This window comes from Alosa sapidissima, chromosome 5 (genome assembly GCF_018492685.1).
Source record: "Alosa sapidissima isolate fAloSap1 chromosome 5, fAloSap1.pri, whole genome shotgun sequence".
Taxonomy (NCBI): Eukaryota; Metazoa; Chordata; class Actinopteri; order Clupeiformes; family Clupeidae; genus Alosa; species Alosa sapidissima.
Window position 1 is genome coordinate 39010308 of NC_055961.1, and position 21207 is coordinate 39031514.

The following is a 21207-nucleotide window of genomic DNA, read 5'->3' on the forward strand; positions in this document are numbered from 1 at the left end:
ACTACACCGTCTGATTTGTTAGTTAGCACGAATGCAGCCAATCAGGATTGAAGACTGAACACAGAGAAAGTTTAGAATTCTCACTGAGGCATATTGTAGACTGGGCTTCAGCTGTACGGAGCTATTTTTCGAAGGTAAGGAAGGTAGGCCTACCTTACATTGCTGAAGTTGCAATGTGAATCACAATCATCTACAGTGAAGTTGCAAAAACACCACTTTGTAAGCTATTGTCTCTTTGATCCGGATCAATAAGTAGCCTAAAGCACCCACCTCCTTGATTTAGCGAATTCCTGATTGATGCACGTTAGTGATATAACCTACCGTTTACTAGTTGGCCTACAAACTCGGGTGCTGCGCGTCGGGAGTTCTTTGCATCCGCCTCGTCAATTAATTGTTAATAACGGGACACCTCGGCGGACGTTATCCCTTAGGCCTACATAGTAGACAAGTCCTAAATTATGCAATAGCGAACGTCTAAAAGTCTAGCTGCTGCTTTTTGAAGGACTGTCAGAGAAGACTACAGGCACCCAGGGTCAGCCGTAATTTAATCCGACCTGAACTAAATCGCGTCCTGAGCTGGCTATTACGTGCCTTTTAGGCTCACAGAAGTGTAGCTTATAGCCTACATATGGACACAAATTGCATGCTTAAATAGCCTTATTACACTTGCCATCACGCATGCACCTCTTCCTCTCTCTTTTCTCTCTCGTGCACTCACACACACGATGGCAAAGCATCCTCTTTGTGACGGGTCCCTTACAAGCACATAGCTCATTGTGTATGCCTATGAAAATAATTGCTATCACTCAGCTCTTGGATTAACATGATACACAGGATTTACACTTGTGATGCAAGTTGATACAATTGTGTATCAAAAGAAGAAAGAAAAGTTAGCTTTTCTTTTGAATGAATATTTTCAGCATATCGCCATAGCCTAGGCTATCTACCCCCCTTTTTGACAACTGAAATATCGGTTTTACATATCGGTTATCGGCCTCCTGTTTTGGTAATAATTGATATCGGTATCGGCCCTGAAAAAACCATATCGGTCGATCCCGAGTGTGAATTAGATGTCGTTGCAAGCCGTCGCAAAGCATTCACCATGTCTGGTCACGGTTGCAAGGTTTTAGAATGTTGCATCAAGTTGCTGGTTAATAGAATGTTACAGCTCATCTCGTCGCGAATCTTTGGTGTGATTTGGGTTTATGTGTGGTGTAGTGGTGCACCGATACTACAAAAGTATTGCAATACCCTGAAATTAAAAATGTTACAATGCCTAATGTTATTAGTATCGATACTTTTGAGAATGACCGTGTTCATTTGAAGTAACATGCGTGTGCACAAGGCATGCTTCTAGCGCCTCCTCCCCTAACCTGTGGCTGTGCGTCTTTTCTCCTCACACACACGTAAGCGCAGCTGTCTATAAACAGCGAGACATGGCTGCTAGTTCAAGTGATGCTATGGTAACACATAATAATAGGCTAATATCAAGTTGATTTGCTCACTTGCATCTCTCAAGTTTGTGTTGCTAACCTATCTAGGCTGTGGGATTTTGGTCATTTAGGCCTACTATTTGGGTTCAATGTAATTTAGAAATAGGCTAAGCAACCATCGCAAACTTTTACATCTGAAGAGAGATCCTTGCTAACTATTCTGCTAGCTCAGGTCAAATTTGACAATAGTGCCCGCTAAAATCATTAATGAACATTGCAAGACACTTATCTCTTGCATTTATTTTATCTAATGACATACAAAACATAATTAATTGCATCCACATATCCTTATGCGCTATGTGCAACTTTTATTTACTAGACTAAAACCGTGAGACAAGGCCAATTACTCTCACCTATCTCTTAAAGTGACAGGCACTCAATTACACCTACACATCACCAATGTGCACTCAATTAGACCTAGAACACCACATTAAAGATATGCCTAAGTGTGATAGTTTAAAAATAGTTATAGTTTTAGAATAGTTTTCAAATTGCTAAATATATTTACTAGTAATTATGCAGAATATATGAAATATGACATAAGCCATCATTTTCTGTGTGTGTTTTTGTGGGGAGGGTCAACAGAATCTGGGATGGCCACTGGTGTGAATGATCACACTACAGTATATTCAGTATTACTGATGATGATGTCAAGGTAGTGGGGCCCCCAAATCAAATACATTTTTTAAAAAGTATCGAAGAAGTATCGAAATCGCAATTCTTGACTTGGTATCAGTATCGAAACATTAATTTTGGTATCGTGATAACACTAGTGTGGTGCAGACTGCGCACGTTATGATTCCAGGAGTTCCAAATTGTATAACTTTTTTTTCAATATGAACTATGCCTGTATGTCCGACTTAGTCCTCGTTCAATTCATCCCTTGTGTTTAAAATTTGCGGATAGGCCGATGGTAAGCTTGTTTTTATGCTGGCAACAAAACCAGAAGGGTTCACAAACGTTATTCTTTACTCTAAATGCGTACTGCCATGGCGATAAAGAGAAAGAAGCCAGAAAGGGAATTTACCTTAGACTAGGCTAGGCTATATCAGAGCCCGTCTACGGACATTTTCTGGCTATATACTGAAATAGGTTAATGATGTAAAGTCAACTGCGCTTCTAATGGGTCTGGTGTGTGCGCGCGCAGTTTTTATTGAGGAGTCGGAGTGGCAAGTGCTGCGCATAGTTGCAGTGGAATGTGGCTGCCCTGGGCATTATAAAGCTTCTCACTCTTAGACCTACTCATACACGGCGCTGAAATGGCGTATTTAGCCGTCTAAATTCGAAGCTGGGAGAGAAATCGCACTCCTGGTCAAAAATATGTTCCCTGTGCCTGGAAGTAGGCTATGATTTGAAATGTAGACTGTTGTCAAATTTGGCAAATACAATACGGGAGAAACGATATGGTTCATGGTCTCATGTGGTTTCATTCGTGCCAAAGGAGGGAGAATGAAACATTACGCATGTTCCACTTTCGCATATAATTCCTGAACGGTTTTGGTCAGGGCTGATAATGCAACTGTATTTGACAAAGGACCGATATAGGCTATTTGCTAGTGACAAAATATGAGCTTTCAGTGTGATACGATCTCTTTGTAAATTACGTTTGATTAAAACATGTTTCATCTGTTCTGGCTATCCCCACTATTTGGATCTTACTGTATCTCACTCAATGAACAACATCTCAACACTAAATGAATGATGATCATGAATTGTCATCAGATAGTCATATAGGTAGATCATTCAGTGTGTTTGAAATAATTCATTCGATAATATTTTCCATCTTTGTAGAGAAAAAGTTTTGTGTAAAGGGAATTAAAGGCCTGTCTCATATAGACGCCTGTCTCTAATACTAGCCGGTACAGTTTGGCGATTTGGAAAAATAAAAGGCCGGGCTATTATTTGGAGTTTTTTTACGGTAGTTGGTCATACTTGAGTATGCACAGTAATGTTTCAGTCAGAAGGGCTAGTTCATTCTGCATCCCCATTCCTATTACTTCAGACAGATGCATTATTTTATTTCTGTGTTCAAAATAAGCTGATGGAATCTGCTCATTTGATGTGAGAAAACTGTACATGAGTTCTTTATTTGTGGTTGATGAAACTGAGGTTGCATACCAGTTTAGTGATTGATAAACAGTAGTGTTGCGGGTAAAACCCATGAAAAAAAATCAGTTACGGGGCGGAATCTCTTGGAATTTTCGTTTATGTTTTGAACGATTAATTCTAGAATAGCGTATTAATAATGGGCTAGCGCGTCCTCCTATTTGGGTTGCCAAATTAGCAAAGGCCAACTGTCAACAGCTGTCAGTTGTAGTCATGAAAGCCTACAAGAGGCAGGCAAATTTCCAAAATTAAAACAAGAAACAAATTAAGTGGACATCGGAGGAGCTTCCTGAGATGGTGACGTCTTCGTCAAATGAAGAATATCAAGTCTGACGCAGAGCTGGCCATATTTCTCCACAACAGGTAGCCTAGGCTAAACTTCATCTGCATCGCTAACTTCAGCTACATATGTTACGTTGGTTAGAGAGGTATTTTTTGTTTTCACTGTTTCCGTAATGTGTAGCTGGGTCATGGTTGGAGAAACGTTAAAGCAGCTGCAGGTCAACTAACGTTAGCTGTCTTCATTACATCTGGCAACCCAGAAGAGGCTCGCGTCTGGTAGTCTTGAGAACGTTCACCAGTGTTTTGATTTTGGCCAACAGAACGTTCGGTAACAATCCTACAAATCGCACCTTTAAAATGTGAGCTTTTAGATTAAACAGCAAAAATGAAAATACGATTATTTACTTGGAAATTACCATGGACACAAAGGGGCATCTTTACTCACCTGATTAATGGCATGAGATGATCATTAAACTGCTTGTCAAAGAGATGGAAGATGGTGTTGGCTTGCTGTACCACATCAAGGAAGTATAAATTGGCATTTTTTGCATCAGCTGATGGGATTGCTGTAACAGAGAAGAAATTACAAATACAACTTGATTGCATTCTTCAGTGCGCTTAAGCTTTTAAAACCAGTTAATTCTCAGTGTGCCGGCGGGACGTTTACCCGCCTCCCCCACAACATTCTAAATCAATTGTATGCACCATGAATTGTATGAACTTTATTAAGGCTAGTAGTTGGCGCAAGTAGCCTAGATCGCACTGTCCGGAGAGGCATGATTTAGGCCAGGGATTCCCAAACTGTGGTACGCAAGCTGCCCCAAATGTGCTAAAAATTATTAATTAATTAATAATCAAATTAGTTCATAAATAATAAATAATTTCTAATCGGGTTATAATGATATGGAAACGTGAAATTAAAGGAAATCATTTGTAAACTCTATAGCAGGCTATGTTTTCATTAAAAAAAAATAAGCTACCCACAATGCATATGATTTCCTGTGGGCAGACAGAATATCTGGCGTGTTAGTTTCGTGGAAGTATAGGCTATGTAGAAGGCTATGCAAACATGGAAAACTGTCTAAAAACAGGGACACTGTCCAAAAGGACTAATTAAAGTGATCGAAAAAGAGAAGCGAGAGAGCAGGAGACAGGTAACGATGGGATGGAGGGCAGAATGATGGAGGTGGAGAGCAGGGGGGTAAAAAAAAGATGAGACAGAAAAGACTGCGGGAAGAAAAAAATAGGCTAGCCTATGATGAGGCATATAGGCCTGGGCTTCAAGTGGATTGGGAGACAGACTGCCCAAAGCCACAGTGTGTGGTTTGCAGTGAGGTGCTATCTAACCAGTCTAATGTTGTTCTCCACACTGTTTTTTTTCTAGCGTGAGAGCTCATAGACAAGTTGCACATTTTGATTTTGCTATTTGTTATCATATAGCGTGGCTAATTAAACATGATGCCGCCTGGAATGCGTCAATAGAATGTGTTACTTTTCGGATAGTGGGGGTACACGAAGGCAGGTCAGGATGTAGCAGGTGATCCGCAGTAAAAAAAAGTTTGGGAACCGCTGATTTAGGCGATATTAATATTATTAAGGAACATCAATATCAAACTAAACGTGATTTACTGAAAACATTTGCAGTTTAGTGTAGACCTATTTGGCTGCAGCCTTGGCTACAAACCTCATAGCCTGCAATATAAATGAATGATAGTGATGACGAAGGTAGTAACGTAATGAAATGTTGAAGTGTTGAGATCTGTTTTATGCCCTGAGCTTTATTTTGTGATTTCACCATTAGATGTCGCTGATTTACATGCCTGAAAAACTGCTTCACGGATGGTCGAAAGGATGCATAGACATGCACATCTTTTCACACATAGATGTTGGTGGTGAAAGATGCGTATGCACAGTTCAGCACCGTTCACGCAACTTCTTTGTGCGTAAATGTGATGTGAAAGTGAGATTGAGACGTTTAATTGATATGATCTAATTTATTATTGCACTTCTCAACTGTAGGGGGACCACAAGAGCAAATCTTCTTAAGTGCTGCTTTAAGAGAGGCAACGGAATGCGATTGGGGCTCAGACCCAAGTGTCCATACTTGGGTGACAGGCAGGAACACCGGTCGGTAACATTCCGACACAATTGCCAGATTCAGAAAGCGACTCTACTGACCACCCTTGCCGGCTCTACTGCTCTACCGTGTTCTTTCTGCTATATGCCTGGCCCGATGAGTGTATCCCAGATGTGGTGGTCACACCTCCCAGCTTTACAACAGACCGGGCTGACAGGTCAGCACAACTATCTAAAGACTAAAGGCAGTGGTATAGCTTCATCGCTAGTGAACCAACTCCACCTTTGTACAACAGTAGTGCTCTCCGGATCTGGAGTTTATAACCAACAACCAAACTTATAGACCTTTCTACCTACCAAGGGAGTTTGTGCTGATCGGTGTTCACATTCCACCACAAGCAAATGCTAATGTTGACACCAGTGAACTAGCACATGATGATATAGCTGCAGTCGAAAGATCGCATCCGGACTCTACTGTAATAGTACTGGGCGACAATCACTGCAATTTGTCCGATGAGCTCCATATATTTAACAGGTAAAATGCACCACAAGAGGAAATAACATACACTGGACCATTGCTATTGAACAAATCACTTCAGCTTACCATGCATATCTGAGTGCTCAACTGGGAAAGTCTGAACATGCCGTGCTTTTCCTTGTTCCAGAGTATCAACAGAAATTCAAAACTGTGAAACCAAAATTCAGGAACATGAAAGTATGTGTATAGTCTATCTTATACACACCCATTGAACCAACAAAGTAAAGTATGCACAGATGCCTTTGAAACTCTCAAAGGCTGTTTTGAATGTACTGATCTTTAAAAACACGTGTGGCAGGCAGCTAGTGATGTAGTACTCGAGTCCGGTCTCGGACTCGAGTCCGGTCTTGAGACCAATTTCTGCTTTCTCGGTCTCGTCTCGGACTCGTTCCTTCAAAGACTCGGTCTTGACTCGGTCTCGGACCACAGTGGGAGGAGAAGGACTCGTAATTTCAGACCGAGTCCTCGAGACCAACGCATTTTTTATGTTCATATAAAAAAACAGACAACACATAACAACAATAATAATAAAATGCAATGTTGACCGGCATTATTTGAAAATGACATCCCATGGTGCAATGCAAAGATACTGCCGTCAGAGCCATTTATTTATCTCTATGGCTCTGCTGCCGGTGAGTGTCTGTAGGTCAGCATAGTCCATATTTAGACGTTAAGACTGCTCCTCTAAACAATTCCCAATCTAGCTTAGTCTGTAGGCCTAACTGTTGATTATTAACTGGGGTGATATTAAATTATGAATATTAAAACTGCAATTTTTTATGGTCTTGGTCTCGACTCGGTCTCGACTCCTAAAGGACTCGGTCTCGACTCGGACTTGCTTCCTCAAAGACTCGGTCTTGACTCGGACTCGACTGTATTTGAAAACCAACAGACTCGGTCTCGACTCGGTCTCGACCCTTTAAAGACTCGGTCTTGACTCGGACTCGGCATAGGCGGTCTCGTCCCCATCACTACAGGCAGCCTAGACGAGTACACAGAGGCAGTGACGTCATACATCCGGTTTTGTGTTGATGAATGTATTATGATCAAAAGTGTATTTTACAGTGGAGAAAAGGGTAAATACAAGTCTGGCAAGTATCAACTTTCAAGGTGGATTATGCAAATAAACTGGAGCATCAACTCTCCACCAACAACCTCAGATCTGTCTGAAGAAGCCTGAAGGAAATGACCAATTAGGTCAACAAGGGACCTGCTTCACCACAGATGAGGACCCTGATCTCCTTGATGGGCTCAATGAGTTTTATGCCTGGTTTGAGGATATTCTGTCCTCAGAAGTCCCCTCCTCCCACTCCTGCTTTTGTCATCCAGGAGGCAGAGGATGAAATGTTGGCCTTATAAGATTAACCTTGGCGTCAGGTATAAAAATGTGATATAAAACATTCAAAATGTTTTAGTTTTTATGAAGAAAAAAAAACAATTGGAAAATCCGTTCACTCGTTGCCGCCACTGTTGGTTACATCTCAATGCTTTCTAGGTAGTGACGTGATATGACTGAACCAGCTCAAGTCTTGACAGTACAGCGAGATGAACACGCCTTCTGTTCAGCCTTTTCAGTTTTAACCCAAGCGCTTCGTAAATCAGGAGGATGATGCAGAAGACAGTACTCGAGATTTACATGAAAATGAAGATGATCAGAGAGGTGAGGAAGCGAGAGTGGGACAAAATTGATGGTGTCTGTGTGGCAACTGCTTGCCAATGCCAACCGAGAACGAAAGTGTTGCTGCTACTGCCTCTCCATTAAATGGAGCTCTTTACAACGGTCACTACTACTGACCCGAAAGACCCAGTTACTGTCCTATCCTGCTAATTGTGTCCCGTGACAACCATCAATGCATATGAGAACCATTAGAAATGTTCCGGAGAGCTTTAACCACTGAAATTAGGTTGCAGTTCCTTATTTTGCCATCTGCGTTGGTCTGAGGTTGCGTTCCACACTGACTGACAAGCCAACCTAGTCAGGGTGCGTTTTGTGAACAAATCTGAGGGGGGGGGATGAGTCATCGCTCCTACACATCACTCCATCCTAAGCCTCAATTTCAATAGTCAATTTGATTTTAGAGGCTCTAAAAATATGAAGTTTCATTTCTAAATTGGTTGATGTTTCTCCTGGTTACCTGTGCTCACCTGTGCTGCATGCGTCTACCTAGGCCATATGGTGTGTGCGTGCGGGAGGGAAATTCTCTGCCTCGAGGCTTTGTTTAATTCCTATTACATGCGTTATGTGGCCTGCTCAGCTCAGGGATTGTTTCACAAGGACGTATTACTGACGCGCACACCACGTTCAGAATTAAGTTGGTGCGATGACGGAGAACCAAGAAAACGTCCGAAAAAGGCAGAGAATGTCCAAAATTTTGGGATCATTTCAAACTTAGAAAAGAAGACAGGGTGCAATGTCGCCACTGCAAAGCAGAACTGGCGTAACACAACATCATGTCAATGACGATTCAACATCTGAGCTGAGAGCATCCAGTTGTTAACACCAGCTCACCAAGTTACATTGATGCTAGCTGAATTGTTACAATGTATGGTATTTGTAGCAGCTGTAGCCTAATTTTGTGAGTCGATATAATGTTAAGTTGTGGAAAATTTAAGTAGTAAACTAATTCATGTAAAATTGCAAAAACAGCAAAATTAAGTCACTACCTGATAGACCAATTTCCAGGGCATAGTCAATGTGATCCACACAAAGGTGATCCACTAGTAGTAGAAAGATACAGAAGGCATTCCTAGGTAGGTCGGCAGGGTCTGACAGCTGGCAAAATGAAGACGAAATGAGAAGTTGCAAAAACCCACCATAATGAGAAACAACATTCATTTTAGTTGTAGGAATATGTTCATAGCTCACCTTATGGCACCGTTCAAAGGCATGACGTGTTTCTTGCAATAAATTGACAACAACTTCCTGTGACAAGAAGGTCTCACCATGTGTATCAATACTTGGTCCCAGTGGTAGGTTAGTGTGTTGTCTTATGCGTTCCTTCAGTTCCTGGATACTATATGAAAAGGGAAAAGCAAACAACATATTCAATGTTCATCTGTAACAGTCGTATCTGCAAATCAAGGATGTAAAATAACCTACATAAATCACACAATCAATTACACAACACATCAGGACTAAATGATTCACAATGCATCTTGGCCTTTAAGTTTATTTTCATTATTAATAAATACTAGTAGTTTTAATTTAATTTTCCCTTGAAAGTTATTAAGAGATGAGAAACACTATTTTTTTTCAAAGAAGATTATCAAGGAAGAGGGCTATGACTACACTTAATGAGTAGTAGCCTCTTGCAATACAGATACTGTATTGGCAATAACTTGCAATCAAAAACAGAAACTCATGTGTAGCCTGCCATATGTAAAAGTTATTGAAAAACAAAGCATGGGTTGTATTTAGCTAATCTGACACAAATGAAGTAATTGACTACAATAATTAAGTCACATTATGTGATGTGAATGTGTTTTCATGTGTTTAAAACATGACAATACTAATGTGTTGTAACAATCAACCTTTTAACTTTGGCTGTGTTAACAAAAAAGCACAAGGGGTTATTTTAACCCTTAGAACCCTAGACTGTTTCAAGGGCATTTTCACTACCTTTAGTTAGAGGCATTTATCCTGGTCATTGTAAGTGCCATACACACATGCTATATATTGTTTTCATGTATTAATACTTGCATTGATTTAGATAATAAAAATACAAAAAACATATTATAAAAATTCTCATGTATCTCACCAGTGCAAGCTAGCAGCTTTTCTTTTCTTTCAACTTGCCTTTCATGTATGTGTAGAGCAGACTGTCCTGAATCTGGCAATATCATTTGTCATGATGGAGGGATTGTCTGGGGCTGAACAATTTACAGACATATGTGGTGTGCGCCTTACAGAAATAAATGCTATTTTTTTTATGTAGTGATGAAAATGACCTTTCTGCACTCCATATCTGTGACACAAACTGATCTGACCTGACTTGACCTGAGTTAGCCTGTGTGTGCATGCACTCATAATGATTCTCTACAACAACTTTTTACTACATTGCCATGAACAAAGTAAAGGCAAAAAAGGGGTTTCTTTGTTGAACAAATTGGGATGCAATGTGAGCCTTGAATTGGATGCCATGCAGGAATTTGCTAGGATCTCAAAAACGGATTATGAACATGCTTTGCCATAGAGAACCACACGATCGCGTTGGGTTATAAACATGCTTTGCCACAAAAACAGACAAAAATGTGGGGTAAGTCATTATTATTAGAAGTTATTAATTTGGTCACTTCGTATGTTTTATAACCCAGAAGGATGGTATCAAATGATAGCTCTGTGTCTCTTCTTTCATCTGACATGCGTGGCATATCTATCAGATTACAGGTCCAAACGAAAGTAATGGGTGTGCAGCGTTGGTTTTTGTACATGACATTATTTTGCAGTCACTTCGTCTGTTTTTATAAGCCAGAAGGATCGATATACTTGGTACACTGCAAAAACTGCTTATCTAACAAAATCTAACCAAGTGTTATTAATCTTATATCAAGATAAAAAAAACTAGTTGGTATTGTTTTTAGTATAAATACACTTACCTAGCACTTTCTCATGAAATCATTTGACTTAAAATAAGTCAAACTTTTCTTAAATTAAGACATCTCATCCTGAAAACAAGCAAATTTGTCTGCCAGTGCGTTAAGCAAATTTGTCCTAAAAACAAGCAAATTTGTCTGCCAGTGCGTTGAGCAAATTTGTCTTGATAAGACTCCTTAAAATAAGTCAAAGTCTTCTTAAATTAAGTCAAAATGATCTTTCGAGAGAGCGCTAGGTAAGTCCTTTCATACTAAAAACAATACCAAATAGATCTTTTGATCTTAATATAAGATTATCAACACTTGATTAGATTTTCATTTTTTGCAGTGTACCAATGGATAGCCCTGTGTCTGAAACAGTTGAAACAGAATTAAAGGTGCTCTAAGTGATGCCACACGTTTTTTAGGCTAAAACATTTTATGTCACTTACTGCAAACATCACCTAACCATCCGCCAGCTGTCTGTGTCCTGAATACACTGTAAAAAAACGCGATCTCTGACATCCCAGCTCCAAAAACGGCAACAAAAACAAACTGGGCAAACCTAGCCCATAAAAACATAACAAACTGTTCCAGCAAATCACAGACGAGATGCGCGTTTAAGAGAGTTTCAATTGCACGGGAGCAGCACGGGAGGGAGGGGGAGGAAGTAGATCTATGTACATGTTCTAGTTTGCTAAGAATTTAACTTAACGACATATAGCCTACCTTTGTTACAACATGACACAGTCATTAGAAAGTGCAGTAGCCTACCGTTGTAACAGTAGCATAAATGTCCCGAATGTAACAGCTGCTCTAAAATTGTGACAGCCTTGTTGATAAACTGCTTATTTCTTATTTCCGCGAAATTGAGGTAATTCCTTGCTTTTCAACCGCGATAAGAATAAATACATTATGTCCCAGCCCTAGTGTGCAGGCATATGTTGCTTAAAGTTAGTCTACTAAAGACTCAAATGGGAAGAGCTGTTGGGAGGGACATACCTGCCAGTGCCAAGTGGTCTCTTCTGATGGTTCTTGGAGTCGTAATAACGTTGCAGAATCATGGCACTGCGACTTTGTAGGTACTGACGTTCCATCTCAATGTAATTTTCCAGGTAGATGGAGAAAATGTTTTTTATAAGCCTGGATAGGAAGGTGTGCTTGTCTGATCCCAGATTGAACTCCGCCAATTTGTTTGTCAACAGTGTTGTCCTGAAGATTACATTTGAGAGGGTTAGGTAAGAATGTGTCAAATTAGGACATAATTTTTAAAACAGCAACTTGATCAAAGCCATTTAAACAGAAAGGTTTTGCTGATAACATTGTAAACATAAGAACAAAGTGTTATAATTATAATTTTTATATGTTTACATGTACTTAAATTCTTACTTAAAGTACTTTTGTCAAGCCCATTTTCCTCCACCAAGAATCAACCATTTTCAAAATGGGAATAACCTGACCCACTGTTTTGTTATAGTAAGCAAAATTTGAGTAATTTGCATGAAAAAGTAATATGTACAGATAGAATTTCACTTAAAGGCCCCTAAAAGTGTAACTCCGGCCCCAGGGTCTTTATATGCATTAAAACACATCAAATAAGCCGTAATGCTTCCCCAGCAGCATTTTGATTTACTTGGATACTTGTGTTTCTTTCTGTAAGATCTTACACCTTTGAATGGACTCTTTAAAGCTCAACCTAGTCCGTAATGTTACTTATAATTGATACTTCTATTGCCTTAAAGTCATTCTTCCATTGGCACCTAACCTAGTTCTTAAAGTTCTTTTCATTTGTATACTTCTGTACAGATGGCAAATCATGTGTTGTATGACAATATAAATGTTCTTAACCCAGTTTTAATGTCCTTAGATCTTTATTAACTAATCTTTATATTGTATTAACAAAGGCATGTGTGTGTGCAGGGAGGGGTAAATGATGCAATGATACTATGACACTATGATGCGAGGTATAAATGTGTGTGTGAGAAACAACTGATTGTCTCTTTGGTGCACAGACTTTGTCACTGTATCTTGATTGCCTGATGCATACAAACCTCTCTGCAGGAAGTAATACACTACTAATGAGAAAGACAAAACCTTAACTCAGACATTCAGCATGTATAGATCTTTAAGCAAAATTTATTCCACACCATCCAGGTGGCCATATTACATCAAAATAATGTAAAAATGATACCAAATGTACATGACCAGCACACTTTAAAAACTGGTAAATTATTGCAATTGTTGAAATATGAAATAATGCAATATGAAATAATGTTCAGTACCTGGAGTAGAGGTCATACAGGTTCTTAAGATACTGCTCCACGTCAGAGTGTCGAGCCTCATCTAACTTCTCCTTTACATGAGCCTAAAAAAAATCAGATAAACAAGTATTTCATATCCAAAACAGACCAAAAAAATTCTGTGAATCATAGCCCTGTGTATTCGCCATTAGCTCTGTGTATTTTCCGGACTATAATTTGCTATTTTTTATATAGTTTGGCTGGTCCTGCGACTTATATATCAAAATATTAAATTATATATATATGTTTTTAAATGTTAGTCCTACTTCGTCATACTTTCCGTAAATCCTCAAATTATGTCTAGGGTCTGCTATTTACTTAGACTGCGCAAAGCACAGGTATTTCTTTGGGGCAGGCAGGCTTGTATTCCTTACATTGTGCGTTTTATTGTGAGACATGCGTTACGTTCGGAGCGGCATACAGGCTATCAAAAACAGAAGATTTTCAGTTTAGTTTGGGATTTAATTTACTTTTGGACTGTTTTATTATATTGCTAAATGTTGAGACCCATAAAGACGTCATATGACTACCCCCCACAAATCCTTTATGACGAGTTCTGACGAGTCTGTTGTATCAATAAAGACGTGTTTTGATGATGACTAGAGCAAGTACCGTGTTTGCCTTTGTAACAAATAATCTGATCAGCAGAGCCGAAACCTAGCAACACCAGGCTAACCAATAGGAGTGAGGGATACATATTTGCGGGGTTTTCCGAAGTTTGACGATCTAAGTTCTAGCCTCTGAGGGGAAAAAAGACGAGCGCGTCAGCTGTCAGAGTGACCTGTGAATGTTGACATTTTGACGATGGCGGCATGAGTGTTCAGGAATCCGGAAGATGCAGCCTTTTATATTGAGATTTTTCTTGATAACGAGTCTGATGGGTCTGATTTTTCTGGGTTTGAAGATGATTTTATACCCTCGGAGGAAAGTGACAGCGAAAGTGATGGTCACGAAAATGTCACTGACGAGATGAGAGAAACGGGAGATGTAGCCTGGAGTCGTGTTATAAGGGACCAAACAATCAATCAATTTACAATGGATTCGGGAAGTTGCCAAGGACATTCAATGTAGGAAACGCTACACCCTTGGATTACTTTTTTCTTTTTTTCGTCGAGACAATGTTTCAGAAGATTGCTACTGAAACAAACTTGTATGCAGAGCGCTGTGCTCAAGAACACTCGCGAGTTGATAGCCTCTGGTTTCCGACTGACGGCGCCGAGATGAGAGCTTTTTTTGGATTAAATATCCTGATGGGTGTTAATCCGAAACATGAATACAGTGATTACTGGTCCACGGAGCCATTCCTGGGCGTCAGCGGGTTTTAACGTGCCATGACTGAACAGGTACGAAAAGTTGTGCCAGTACTTACACTGTAATAATGCTGCCGCGCGAGTGACGAGAGCTGATGCTAGCTATCATCCGATAGCTAAAGTTGCGCCGGTGTTTGAGATGGCACGTCAAAATTGCAAGCAATTTTTCAACACGGTCGTGACATTTCTATTGACGAGGCTATGAAAGGGTTCAAAGGCAGAGCAGAGCTTTTAATGTACATGCCTAACAAACCAGAAAAGTTTGGAATCAAGTTCTGGGCCCGGTGTGACGGCAACACATCTTACATGTCAGACTTCAAGCTTTATTCAGAGAAACGGGACCAGACACCTCTTCAACGGATCCATGGTTTTGGATCACTGCGTTTATTTCGACCGCTTTTTCACAAGCATTCCCCTCTTGCAGAGTCTGCTAGCAGATAGCATTTATGCCTGTGGAACGCTAATGTCCAATAGAAAAGGTGCCCCCACAGAAATAAAGCAAAAAAGAAGCCTGAAAAAGCTTCTACGGAAACGAAGTGACAGTATTTTTTTCCAGAAGGCCGGCGTCACTGTCACAGCATGGAATGACAATGTAGTTGTCGTAGCTCACACCTGTCTCCCACATCCTGGTCAGATGGTGACCTGTCATCGGCAGGTTGAGACGGAAAAGCTAGTCGTGCCACAACCACAAGCTATCACTCGATACAATCAGCACATGAATGGCGTGGATGTGCACAATCAGCTAAGAAAAAAATTATATCTGTTTTTATATCATTGTTACGCCTAATGAGGTGGTAAAGGTATTCATCTGACATCTTTATCTATTTATATTATATCTGTTTTTATATTATTGCCACACCTAATGAGGTGGTAAATGTGTTGTTCATGATACATATGTATCTTTATCTATTTATGATATCTGTTTATCATATTATCTGATTTTGTTTCAGTAAAAATAGATATTAATTGAAACAACCAAACACTGTCAAATCTTGTTTTATTTCGTATAAGATTGATAACTGATAGACTGAAACTACAACACAAAACAGGTCAAATAGGCTTGAAACTGTTTTGTACCACACTTATTACTTACCACTTGGGGAATCTTGACTACAACAGACTACAAGATTGGTAAAACAGGTTTGAAATAGTTCATTGCCATATTTCCCATTACTTACCTGATCATGAGAAGACCCTAGCTGCAATTTCCATGTGTACAGGTACAGGGTCTCAATACCATACTTACCATTACATATTGTTAGATTTTAGTGGTTTTCTGTATGTCTTTGTTTAATACTGCAGAAACTGCGGGGACAGGACGTTTATTGTAAGCAGACAGAATGTTGTCACCTTACAATAGCAAATGGTGTACCTAACTAATTGTTCCCCCACCAGAGACATCTTAATTGAATAAGGCTATATCACTACCCGCTTCCCCCCCTCCAATTTGAGCCCAGACATGAATGTATATTCTGGTATTATAATTAGCCAGGAGTTTCCCAGATCTTTGCTTCAGTTTCTTACCTTGGCTTCACCTTGCAACACTGTGCTGTGCTGTGCGTACAACAGGGTTACCAGAACTCTGTTGTTACATCCAGAATAAAGAACTATTCTTTTGCAAGCCAGCCTCAAGTTTTACCTGCTCTTAACTACACTGGAATATACTCGGTCAACTGTGTCTCCATTTGGGATTAAGGAGACAATTTTAATAGCATTCTTCAATACTTACATAATTCTTTTCAGATGGTCCATAATTTCAGGTTCCCAAAGATATAGAACATGACTGGGTTTCTCTAAGGTCCATGGAGTGTAACGTCAATTAATTTGTTAAAATAGTTAAAATAGACTAAAACTGTTCTATACCATACCTAGTGATATTTTCATTGTCTCAATAACTTGGCCAACATATTGGAATATTTTTGTGTGTGTACAAAGTTCATAACATGTATATATTAAATGGAGAGTATGTTTTGTTTAAAAACTAAACACTAGTTTAGAGAATTTTAAATGTTCCAATGATGAGGACTTGCCTATATATTATTTAAAACAAATGGACATTGTCATAATAGATACCTCAGGTTTCTAAAAATATATAAAATGACTATGTTTCAGGTAAGTTGATGGAGTGTATCATTCATTTGTAATCACCTGGCAAGTTTTAATTGTTTTATTCAATAATACTCCATGGGTAGCCTTGGAATGTTCTAAAAGGGTAGTTCTATAAGGCATTCCATGGGGAAAAGGCCACACGTCAGGGCACCCAGGCCGAAGTTAACTATACAGTAGGCTACATAAAAATGATCAAAGTATTTAGCCTATACACAGCAGTAGACCTTCATCACTGTATGAAACATTCCAAAAACATATTACATAGAACTACAAATCTGATTTTAATATTTTTAGATATCTAGGCTATATTTAACATTTATTTTCTATTTGGCCTGTTATAAAATCATGTATTGAACAATTTAAGCACAGCTCAGCTTTAAGAAACTCAAATAGGCTACATCCATGCTTAGTATTTTGTGTTCATTAAGGCTTCTTTGATAAACTCTTAGCTGTAAATCCTCTGATTTTAATATTTACAGATATCTAGGCAATATTTGTAACATTCATTTTGTATTTGGCCTGTTATGAAATGTAAACACATTGTAAAACTTAAAGCCCAAAGTTGTAAACATGCAAATTTGTGGCAAATTCAAAACTGGATTAGGCCTACTCTGGAATGGCTAACTGTACAGGTGAATGTTTTACACCTTTGTGTTCCGTAAGGTCTACTGTTTTTCTGATATATTGTTTGTCATGTGTTGAGGGAAGAGTTTGTGAAGTATTCCATCGAGATGAATGGGTAGAGAGATGGCCTGTATGTAGATGAACTGTATGTAGAATATTATGATTACTATTACTACATTAAGTTACTTTTCTCACGGACCATTTACCACAGCAACTAGAGGCTAACATACATGCGATACATGGGTATGTCTGTACAGGCGATACATGGGTATGTCTGCATGATGAGTAGGCTACTTCACGAGTAGTTCAACAGAGAAGAATGGGTGAATTTGGATGCACTTTCTTTCTTGTCGTGCACTGTCACTTTCTCCACTGCGTAAAGACTAAATTAATTCGCTATTAGTTGGACGCAAAGCAGAATATTGAAAGAAGGGGGAGCACCAAGGCCACAGTGGCCTGTGATCCTCCGATTTTCAAAGGGGCAACGACGGCCATGTAGAAGGCTACATTAAAATTCTGGAGGACAACATTAGGCAGCCTGTAAAGAAACCCTGGGGTCCATTTCCCAAAAATAGTCACTGACTACGATTCATCTTCCTGGTATTGTCACTGCCAAATGTGCCAAAATGTAACATTTCCAAAATGAAAAACATTAAAAGACAATAAAAAAAAACATTAAAAGACAAATTAAAGACAATATGACGCTTAAGTGACATTGTTCTACATGTCGTTATTGTTAGTCCTGACGTCCTGAACTAATCAGTTTAGGATCTTCATTGACTTTAGTCATGATTTTAAACCTTACCTGTAACTTGTTATCAAAAATACTCTGGATGAGCTTTGCCATCACTGTTTCTGGGCTGCAAAACACCTCCCCCACTTGTTTGTTGACACGCTGACATAAAACTGCAGTGTCATCAAAAATGTCATTGCACATGTATGCACCCTGAAAGGAAGGAGGATGCTCATTTCCAGGACACACAGTTATATAAGCATTCATGTATCAGTTATCTGGTCATCAGATTTTACCCAGCATTTTTCAGTACTCACCTCCTGACACTGCTTGATATAGACATCTACACAATGTGCATATCCCTAAAAAACAGAAACATGGAAAATGGTGCTTCAATATTCAGACAAGGAAGTTCTCAGTACATGAATTCCTTACAATACATCAGTGGTTTGTCAACTTTTTAAAGCATAGATCAAGTCTCGCGACCGATCTCTCTCCAACTGGTGAAATGTGTTTTTATTTTGGAAAATGTTGTGGAGGCAGAAATTGTGTAAGCTATGTCAAAACCAAAGGCATTAATGTCAATGGCAGCCTTTGATAATCTGATTTATTTCCTTCCAAAGGATAACTAGCACTCATACAATGTATAACTGGCGCTCCTGTGACGAAAAAAGGCTGCATGGTGTTCTGTCACTGGTAAGCTTGGATCAGACAAAACCACTATACTGACTGGAAGTATAAGTATACTCTTTTGATCCTGTGAGGGAAATTTGGTCTCTGCATTTATCCCAATCCGTGAATTAGTGAAACACACTCAGCACACAGTGAAGTGAAGCACACACTAATCCCAGCGCAGTGAGCTGCCTGCAACAACAGCGGCGCTCGGGGAGCAGTGAGGGGTTAGATGCCTTGCTCAAGGGCACTTCAGCCGTGCCTACTGGTCAGGGTTTGAACCGGCAACCCTCCGGTTACAAGTCCGAAGCGCTAACCAGTAGGCCACAGCTGCCCAAGTAACCTTAGACGGGCCAGAAGATGTTAGCAAAGACGATCTTGCGGCGGATTGTATTCGGATAATATTTGTCTTATGCAATATGTCTTATGTCAGCATTTATATCAAGAAAAAATTATTTGAGTCTCATGATTTTTTTCTTTATATTTTTGCATTAAAGCTGCAGTTGGCAAGTCTGACAGATTGAGGGGGCTTAGCCAAAATGTTAAATGTTTACCATGCTCATGCCCCTTCCCCACTACCACCCTCTCATGAAGTTTGTGCTCGTCAGTGCGCACCAGACTGCACCAGACTGTGATTGACAGTCAGATCTCACACAGCCCTGCTCTGATTGGACCAGAAGAACCAGGAGTTGTGGATTTTTGCAAAACAAAGAACAGGCTCTAGGTGGAGGTAGAAGTGTGTTTTTTTTTTCTAAAACCGGCTGATTTATGTTGTTCTGTAGTGTCGGTTTCAGTGAATATGATAAAAAAAAAAATATTGCCAAATGCAGCTCACTGGCGAAGAAAGCCCAGCAGCGCCTCTACTTCTTGCACAAATTGAAAAAGGCAAGTGCCACGCCTCCCGTCATGACTACATTCTACAGAGGGACCATCGAGAGCATCGTGTCCAGCAGCATCACAGTGTGGGACGGAAGCTGCACAGATCAGAACATGAAGACCCTCCAGCGCATTGTTAACACAGCTAAGAGGATCATTGGAGCACCACTCCTCTCCCTGCAGGACATTTACACCACCCGCCTCACCCGCAAAGCACTAATGATTGTCAAGGACACAACCCACCCTGCACACGAACTGTTCAGCCTCCTGCCCTCTGGAAAGAGGTACAGGAGCCTCCGCTCCCGCACCACCAGACTTGCAAGTAGCTTCATCCACCAAGCTATCAGGATGCTGAACAATCTACCCACTCTCCCATCACTGACAGCCCCCCCCCACCCACCAGCCAGCCAGGAACCTAGGAACCTAGGATCCTGTCTAGCCTAACCCCCCCCCCAACACCGCCCTGTGGAACTGCACTGTGACTGCGCAGCCTAACGTGTTGCTGCTTCACATCAAGCCTGATATACTTGAAATTACTGCATATTAATGTAAATATACAGGTCACACAAGCACAAGTTTAAACATCATGTAACGGTTGAGACTATGTAAATATACAACACAACTACCTCTATTTTTTTTTGATATATGTCCTATATTTCTATATTTTGATATATGTTCTATATTTCAGTCTCGCACTTTAATTTAATGTTTATGGCTATGTCTATGTCTAAAGTATGTCTATGTCTGTATTTAAAGTATGTCTATGTCTGCATGGGAAAGTAAGAAACGAAATTTCAATTCTTTGTATGACCAGTGCATGTAAAGAAATTGACAATAAAGCCGACTTGACTTGACTTGACTAATGTCACTAGGAAGCAATATATTATATTATATTAAATTATATTATGGCATCTGGCAATATAAGAACCATGATGGTGGGATACTCAGGCTAAGCAATTTACAAAAATGTTTGTACTGACATACTGTAGGCTAAATAGTTTAGATTTTTGCCCAAAGTTGGAGACCATGTAGAAATGTGTTGCAATTTAAAAAAAGGTTTACTCGGGAACCGCTTGTTGTTCAGATGCATGCGTTATATCCTCGTATTCGGTAAGGTCTGCTGTTTCTTGTGATATACGGTTTGCCTTGTGCTCGTATGCAGAGATGTGTGCAGAATGCAAATATGACTACATTTCATTTAAGTTCAATGTTAAGTTTCTCGCAAATCATTTATCACAGCAACTTGGCGTTAATATCATTTCGCTCGTTCACATGGTATCTGTGTGATGAGTACCCCCCCGAGAAATTTAGTTGAACCTGGACTTGAGATTTTACTGGCGCACAGCAGCTCAATACTAGGTTAGTCCTGCTAATTATTCAGTCTCATATCATGTATTTGCCAGGAGATGAAAAATAATTCTAGTGGAATGACATTTGGTGCGGATGGAGCTGAGCTCCGGCAGGGTGTGCTGTGGACCTGAGAGGGTGGAGCTGGAGCGTGCACCTGTGCGCTCCG

At 39.9% G+C, this 21207-nt stretch overlaps 1 protein-coding gene across 2 annotated transcripts in view; it reads right to left on the reverse strand.

The window, feature by feature from the left end:
• Nucleotides 1-21207, reverse strand: part of exoc5 (exocyst complex component 5) — a 72205-nt gene that overhangs the window by 32795 nt on the left and 18203 nt on the right. For both annotated transcript variants that reach the window (XM_042091749.1, XM_042091748.1), the window contains exons 8-14: nucleotides 18461-18505; nucleotides 18216-18356; nucleotides 13350-13432; nucleotides 12070-12279; nucleotides 9362-9509; nucleotides 9160-9268; nucleotides 4327-4447 (exon numbers count right to left, since the gene is read on the reverse strand). In XM_042091749.1, the coding sequence (XP_041947683.1) occupies nucleotides 4327-4447; nucleotides 9160-9268; nucleotides 9362-9509; nucleotides 12070-12279; nucleotides 13350-13432; nucleotides 18216-18356; nucleotides 18461-18505 (857 nt within the window). The remainder of the gene's footprint in view (nucleotides 1-4326; nucleotides 4448-9159; nucleotides 9269-9361; nucleotides 9510-12069; nucleotides 12280-13349; nucleotides 13433-18215; nucleotides 18357-18460; nucleotides 18506-21207) is intronic.